The sequence below is a fragment of the Ceratotherium simum genome, chromosome 7, assembly GCF_057802395.1.
Source record: "Ceratotherium simum simum isolate JZ-2026a chromosome 7, ASM5780239v1, whole genome shotgun sequence".
NCBI lineage: Eukaryota > Metazoa > Chordata > Mammalia > Perissodactyla > Rhinocerotidae > Ceratotherium > Ceratotherium simum.
This window is the reverse complement of record NC_141906.1, coordinates 21,160,735-21,168,506: the sequence shown is the minus strand read 5'-3', so window position 1 is coordinate 21,168,506 and position 7,772 is coordinate 21,160,735. Positions and strand designations below refer to the sequence as shown.

The following is a 7,772-nucleotide window of genomic DNA, read 5'->3' as shown; positions in this document are numbered from 1 at the left end:
CGCTGCAGGGAGGAGACAGCAAACACTGCCCGTCACCCTGAAAGGGAAGAGCGGTTTAAGGATGGTACTCCCGTGGTAGGGGGCAGGATTTGGGCTCCTACTGTGGAGGAGGTCAGAGCTGGGTCCCTGTCCGGGCAGTCGGGGGTCTCAGTGGGGAGATGTAACACAGGAACCCAGGCAAGAGAGGGTTTCATCTTGCCTCTCTTCATCTTGGGGGCCAGGGAATATGCTCTGCCAAGGGAGGGGGAGGACACCCTGTTCCCACCTCTGGCTGGGGGTTGTCCCCATCCCTCCAGCTTCTTCCCCCTAAAGCCCACCTGGAGCTCCCCTGCCTGGTAACAGCACAGCTGGAGCCCCAGGCCCTGCTCCATGCCTGCCCCCACAGGGGCCAAGGGGAGGGCCCTGCCCCACTCCCAAGCAGAGGGGAGCGGCCCCAGGTCTGTGTCAGTCATGTGATCAACGAAGAGAAACCTCCCCGGAAACATTCATAAGTTTAATCCACGCCAGTAATAAAATCGCATTACATTTTTCATAAAATAAATGTTCCCATTTATATACAGAAGACAGACTGTACAGGCCCAGCCTGGCCCCAGGAGGGTCACACACAGACGGGCGGCGGCGGAGGAGGGGCCATCCCTCCCAACAAGGACAGAGGAGTTCTAATTGCAGGAGAGCGGCTGGCCGGCCAGGCGGCGGTGGGCGGGCGGGTGGACGGACAGACGGGCCTGGAGGCCAGGCGCCGGGCGTTACTGAACCTGGGATTCAAAGGTGCCATTGAGCTGCCCCTCCTCATAGTCCATCTGACACAAGATCATGTTGTTCTTCAGGAAGAATTTGTCTCCCACACAAAATCTGGAAAATCCAAGCAGGAAAGAGAGGCCATTGGAGGGGTCCCAGACAGCGGGCTCCAGACAGGACCCAGCCCAGCCCAGGAGGTGGACATGTGGGAAGTGAGGTTCTGGGGAGTTTGCTCCTGAACTTTCCAAAGCGGTTCCCCAAAAGTCCCACAGCAAACCTGGTCAGTCACCCCGGGTCAGCCCAGCCCTCAGCCAGGCCCTGCAGTCTGGGGTATAGGACAGACAGATGGACAGACAAGCCTGGGCTACAGGCCTTCCACAGCCAGGTCTCCATGGAGCTGGGGGCAGGGGTGGGGTTGGTGGGAAGGTGTAGGAATAACTTCCCTCATCCCAGAGAAGGAGAAAGAGAGAAGGACAAAGAAACAGGAAAAGACCAAGAAAGGAGAGAGATGGAGAGAGGGAGAGATGGAGAAGGCGGAATGGATAAAATGGTTGGGTTTTCATGCCTCTGTTCCCCTCTCCAACTTGAGAGGATGGCTCAGTGAAGGACACTTTTCCTCTAAACAGAATCTGTGGGTTTCCTGGAGCATCATCCCAGGAAGAGGTGGCCGTGTCCCACTATCTTCCCTTCTGCCCAAAGAAGGCCCTGCTTTGGCACTCCCCGCCCCCAGTCCTCCTCAAGTATTGGAGGATTCAGCACTTCCCCCAAGATGCCCCCAGGGTGGCTGAGGCCTTTAGTGGGACCCCAGGGTCACAGGCCCAGTCCCAGCACATCCCAGTCCAACCACCAGGTGGCGCTGCAACTTCACCGAGCCCTCTTAGCAGAGAGTCTAGTCAGAGCCCCAGCCAGACCAGAGTTCCCTGGAGGTCCCTCTGGACCTGACCCTCTGGGAACACTAGCATGAGTTTCTTCCTGACCTGAGGGCTCCTGAGAAAAGGGCCTGCCTTCTGGGCTAGGCCCCCAGCCAGGGCTGAAGGGCTCTGGCTCCTTAGGTCCCTGGGGCCTCCCACAGGGCTGGGGTACTGTGTAGCAGCCAACAGACCAGAAAGGAGGCTGGGCTGGAACCAGAACCACAGGAGTGAGTGGCCATTCTCCGAAGGGATTTCGCCCTCAGGTCTGGAACCCGTTCTCACTAGAGCGTACATGCATGCACGTGGCACATGCACAAGGGCATAGGGCACGCATACAGGGCCCTTGTACGTGCACATTTAAAACACACGTGCACGTGCATACTCAGCCATCATGCACACACAGCACACACATGCCCCCCTTGTACATGGACATTTAAAAATGCACACATGACATGACTCTCACACTGTGCATACACAGTAAGCTCATGCAGGCCCCCATCTATTACCTTTACACAAACTGTGCCCTACAAACGTGCACCACACAGTATTGAGTGCACACATTTGGCTACAGGGCTCAGGCATACATAAAACATATGTACATACGTGCATGCTCATGACAACGTGCACACACACAACACACATTTTCATGCACGCCTCCACAGCACTCCTGGTCCGTCCCAGCAGGGGTCAGCTGGAGTCTGGTGAGGCGGTTGGCTCTGCCACCGATGCAGCACTCACCTCTGGTTGCAGAGCTGGCAGGCGAAGCAGTCAAGGTGATAGACATTGTCCCGGGCCCGCATCACCATCTCGAAGGCTGGGATCAGCTTGCTGCAGGCCGCGCAGTTTCCTGTGGTGCCAAAGAGCCTGCAGGGGAAGGGCACAGAGGGCTCAGGGGCCACCAAGGAGCTGGGGGGTGGGCAGGGGAATTGCCTCTACTCAGGGCCCCACCTGTCTCCCACCCCTGTGGGCTTAGCAGGTGGGTCTGGGCAAGGCGGTAGGAGCACAAACGGCAGCATCGAGATTCTGCCAAGAGATCAGGCCTCAGAGAAAATCGGCACATCCACCCAGGGAGGTGAGTGTAGGGGGCTCAGGGGTCGGTTGACACTGCCCACCCCCAGGCTGGGCTGCCAAGGCCCCCTCCCAGGTTCCCACCGGGATCCCCCAAGCACCTGGGGCCACCAGGAGGACACTGGGCTGGACCCTGAGCGAGGCCTCCAGATTCACACAAGCCCGAATTTAGAGGCAGTCAGCTGACCGTGGGCTGTGTGTTCTCACAAGTCACTGCGTCTCTCTGAGCCTCATTTATTTCAACTGTAAAATGGGGACCAAAATACATTCTTCACAGGTTTGTTGTGAAAACTTTTGTAAAGTCTCAGTAACAACTCATTCGGTAAACACCTCTGTATTTACCCTGCACCGGGCACTGTTCTAAGGGCTTTACAAAGATCAACTCATTTCATCCTGACAATAATCCTATGGCGGGGGGGGTGTCTTTTTCTGCTACCAACTCACCGTGTGACTTGCCTAAGTCCCTTTTTCCTTTTCCTGGACCTCATTTAATCCTTCTTTAAAATGGGGGTGTGTTCTAGATGATCCTGTTCAAAGATGCTTCTAAACCAGGACTGATGCCAAAAGCCAGTTCCAAGGACATCTGGCACAACGCCTCTTTGAGGCAGGCACCCTTCCTCTTAGCTGCTGGTTGCAAAGCTCTAGGGACAGGGAGCTCACTCCCCGCCATGCAGACCAATCCTTGCCTGGATGTTCCAATGGCCTGAGCCAGCCAGACTCCTCCTGGCTTCCTTTCTGCACATGGGCAGAGCAAGCCACAAGTGAGGCAAGGGGCCGAGAGGCGGCGGGAGGCCCCTCTAATCCCTGATTTGTCCAGTACAAACTCAGGCGCCTGCAGACGGCCTTGGCTCCATTATTCACCAGCCCGAGCTGCCTGGTGGCTCAGATTAAGGCAGACAAAGGCTGGGCCACAGCACCTGCCCGGCAGGAGGGGCCTTACTGCCCCCAGTCCATGAGCAGTGGCTGCAGAGGGGCAGGCTCTGGACAGCCATTCACTGGGGCTATGCAGATCAAGGAAGCCCCACCCCCACCCCACCCACTGGCCTACTTGGCCCCAAAGTCATTCCCTGGCCTCTGCTGGAGCCTAGAAAGATACCTCCATGCTCCAGTAGCTGGCAGGGCCCAGAATGCTGGTGGGGGCTTCCACTCTGCTGACAAGCCCATCCTGCACGGTGGTCCTCCCTCTCCAGGTCCTGTGGACTCATCAGATGGTCTGCCACCTCCCCTGGACCCGGTAGGCTCAGCCCCCAGTGATGTCCTAAACCTCTGGACTTGGAGGTCCCTTCCAGGTTGCTGAGGGGTCAGTCCCCAGAGCATCCTTCCTTAACCCCTCCTCCTGGCCCTGCCTCCCTCCTCCAGCCCCAGCCAGGAGCACTGAGTCACAGATCCTGGTTTATTGCACCACTTTTAAAAACTCCTGCAAAAGGCAGAAGTTAAAAGAGAAAGTGCAGGCAGGTAAATCTTAGGCTCTTCTGGGAAGTAGGAGAAACTCCGCCGATAACCCCACCCCCTAACATGCCCAGTCCTGAGCAAAAGAAGCACCACAAAGCCCTTGCCCCGACCTATTAATTAATGCGATGGGCCTTCCTTCCCCGTAAGGCCCAGCCACCACCCAGCAGCCTGCGTGGGAGCCAAATGCAAATGCTGGGTCTCAGCCAAGGCCCCTGCTTTGTGGCCTCCTTCCAGCCTTGCTGATGTCATAGATGGCCTAAGGGAGGGTTAGTTGGGGGAGGCAGCCCCAGGGAACAGGATCCAGGTTGTAGGGGAGGGTGGGTTAGGGCTCTGAGGAATGCGAGGCGGGGAAGCATCAGTCTTTTCACCATTCACAGAAGGGTAAACTGAGGCTTGGAGAAGGTTTGAAGCCAAAAGGCTCAGAGCTAGTTCAAGCCCAGGTCTTTAAGCTCCAACATCCGGGGTCTTTCTCCAGGGGTCTGGCCACCTGCCAGGCTCCCCAGACATCGGGATCTAATCTCAGGGCCCACCGACAACGGAGGAGCAGGGAAGGAGACTTCATCAGGCAGCAGGGGCCCAGGGAAGTCAGAGCCTCCCCACCTGCTCCTGGAAGCCCCTCTGAGGCATCCCCTCTCAGATTCCAGGTGGAATGGCTGGGTCAGAAGCATCTGGCAAAGGCAGGGGCAGAGCCAGGCTGGTGCCCTGGGGAAGCTTATCGCAGGTGCCCAACGGTTAAAAACGCCTGCCCAGGACCTGTGCTGGGCAATGAGTCCAAGGAGTTAAAGGTGGGCTCTGCCCTTGGGGGCTCCTGGGGCGTCTGGGGGAGCAGGGCAGGGGCGGGACGGTCGGGGAGGAGCAGACACAGGCGGGCACACGGGGTACCGGGTCTGGAGCAGGGGCAGAGCGCGGGCCTTGGAGGACGGGCTCTGTGGGCAGCAGGGCCGGGGCGGGCGGGCGGCGGCGCACCTCAGGTAGTCGCGCCGGCACAGGATGAGGTTGGCCTTGGTGTAGAGGGTGGAGCCCACCTCGCCCAGGCGGCAGTCGCAGCAGGCACACTTGAGACAGTCCTCGTGCCAGTACTTGTCCAGCGCCTTCAGCAGGTAGCGGTCCTTGATCTTGCGGTGGCAGCCCGCGCAGCCCTTCTGCTTGCCTTTGGGCTGGACGGAGAGCATCGGCACGCCTGCGGGTGGACAGAGGACAGACAGATGGACACAGGGGTGGCGCTGTGGCTCTAGGCCTCAGGGCACACACCTCCAGGGACGGAGCCCACTGCCTCTCCTGCTGCCCCTCAGGGTTGGGGCTCCAGGACCCCCCACGTTCTCCCCAGCGACCTCCTCCCCTGGCCCTGGTCCCGTCCTTTGGGCGGCACGGCACAGCCTGTTCCCCTGCCCTGTGAAGGTCCCTCCAGAAGCTGAAGGCGGCAATGGGGAGCCCCATGTCTGCTCTGCTGCAGGGCACACACGTAGTCCGGAGGACCAGCCCCCTGAGTTGATCCTCCCCATCCTGCCACTGCCCCCTGTGCAGTCTGAACCACAGTAGTCTGATCCCATCGGTTCTTTCAGCATCTCTGAGAACAGAATCTCAATGGGCTTGAGGTCCACTAGAACTCCCAGATCTTTTTGCCACCTCAAGACTTCCTCACACTGCTTGTGTGTTTGACTACTTTAACCAAAGAAGTCAGGCTATAAGCTTCTGGGTCTGTTCACGTAGAACTGTGGAGGTGTTAAGAAGAAGGTGAGGTGGCCCCGTGATATCCCCAGAAGGGAGCAGGCGCTCTGGAGCTCCTGGCAGGTACGTGCGGGAGGCAGCTGAGTCTGGCCTAGTTGGGGCTCTCAGGAATGCTTCTAGCTAGATTCAAACTTCCTACCTGCCCTGGCCTGAGGTAGGGGAGGTTCCGAGCCTCTGGATCCTTGTTCATCCCACCAGGACAAGAATCTCTGAGCCACTGGGCCTCTCCCAGGGCCCATATGAGCTTCCCAATGTAAAAGCAAGTGCCCAGTACAAAAGCCAGGAATCTCAGCAAGGCATTCACTGGAGGGAGGGCCAGACCTCCTAGCAGGCAAGCGTGTACACTCACGCACACCCCGTGCACAGAGGCACAGTGTACAAGCATGGGCTTGCATGTGCACAGAGGCATGGGCTCCTAGCTCCTGGCCCTGGGGCCACAGGGAGTGACAGTTGAGGAGGAGATGGGGAGAGACGTCGGGGAGCCTGGACATACACGTGGAGCCCTGAGGCTTGAGTGTGGTGAAGACTCGGCTTGGAGGGAAGCGAGGGAGGCTCAGAAGCCCCAACTTGGACAAGGGGTTGCCCGTGAGAGCTGCCTGAGAGCCCCTCATGAAGGCGGTGGGGGTCGGGGGGTGCCTTCCCTGACCAAGGCTCAGGTGGACAGAGAGGTGGACTCTGGAGGGAACAGCCCACTCCTTCCTGCCTCCCTGGCTTTCCCACAGCCCTGGACGTCTCCCCTCCTCCTGGCCCCATCCTCTCCAAGGGACGCCTGCACCCTCCAGGGCTCCAGGCTCAGTTCCTTTCCCTCCCTCCCCTCTCTGCCCCCAGCCCAGAGTCTGAGCTCTTCCTCTCCCTTCCCTCCTCCAGGTGTGACCCTTCCTCAGGCTTCAGTGGAGAACCAGCCTCCAAGGGGCCTCAGTCCCAGAATCCACAGATGTCAGGTCAGAAGGGCCCTCAGAGTTCCTCTAGGCAAATGCTCTCATTCCACAAATGGGGAAACTGAGGCCCAGACTGTCCGAGGTGCTAGTGTAAGCCACAGATAAGCTGGCCCCGGGGCCCCTTCCCTGCCTCCTGTGCTCCTTCTCAGCCTCACTGCCTCCTCAGACTTCTCTTGGGGAAGGGGTGGCCCCTGGGCCAGGGCGGCCCTCCAGAGCCCAGGAGCAGGGGGTCAGGTGAGGGCAGGGAGGAGGCAGCACAGGCTGCTGTGGGCTCTCTCCTTCCTCCCCCCTCCAGCCCTGCAGGGCTGTCTAATAGCTGGCAAGTTCGCTACCTAATTTTCTTAATGCAGTTCTAAAGGTTAATTGGTCTGAGAGAGTGATGGGGCTCAGGATGACTATGTCCTCAGGCCTGCCCGTGTCTCCTCCAGCAGGGTCCAGCCCAGTCACAGAGCTCTGAGGAACCTGTGGATGCCAGCTGGGGTGCAGGTACTCCTGCGAGCAAAGGGGGGCCTGTGGGCTTCTTCCAAGGCCTGACCTACAGGGAGGAACCAGATGTGGGCAAATGGGGGAGAGGTTAAGAGAGCTGGATGTGGGGAGGTCTGGGGGTCCCAGGCGGGACTATGGTCCCTGGGGCCTGTGGAAGGAGCACCCAGCCAGCTATGCTCTGCATATAAATACCAACTTGGAAACTCTCAGGCCAGGCCTCTAGCGTGGATCCACCAAGGCTGATTTTCGCCTTGCACACCTGGGCTGGCAGCAGGCCCGGCTCCCTTCCCCGCAGTCCTGGGCTCTCCCAGGCCTCTACACTTGTACTGTCACTGGCAGGGGTGTGGGTGGCTGGAACACCCACACTCAGGGGATACGCCAGGCCCACTGTTATACCCCAAAATGAAGGAGGATCCCAGCACTAGGAGTGTCTGTCCCGGTCCTTCTTCCA

The 7,772-nt window shown here is 59.0% G+C and overlaps 1 protein-coding gene across 1 annotated transcript; it reads right to left on the bottom strand.

Moving 5' to 3' along the window:
• Positions 1–479: 479 nt before the first annotated feature.
• Positions 480–5,345, bottom strand: LMO1 (LIM domain only 1). The gene is made up of 3 exons (XM_004418403.2): positions 5,136–5,345; positions 2,388–2,513; positions 480–852 (listed from the first exon to the last, which is right to left on the bottom strand). Exons 1-3 carry the CDS (start codon positions 5,339–5,341, stop codon positions 747–749), a joined length of 438 nt encoding a protein of 145 aa, XP_004418460.2. The 5' UTR covers positions 5,342–5,345; the 3' UTR covers positions 480–746.
• Between the last annotated feature and the right edge of the window lie 2,427 nt (positions 5,346–7,772).

Coding starts and splice junctions, on each gene's coding strand:
- LMO1 (XM_004418403.2), bottom strand. CDS start 5,341: ATGCTCTCCGTCCAGCCCAAAGGCAAGCAGAAGGGCTGCGCGGGCTGC. Junction 2,514..5,135: donor TGCCGGCGCGACTACCTGAG/GTGCGCCGCCGC, acceptor CTTCCCCTGCAG/GCTCTTTGGCACCACAGGAA. Junction 853..2,387: donor TGCCAGCTCTGCAACCAGAG/GTGAGTGCTGCA, acceptor TGGATTTTCCAG/ATTTTGTGTGGGAGACAAAT.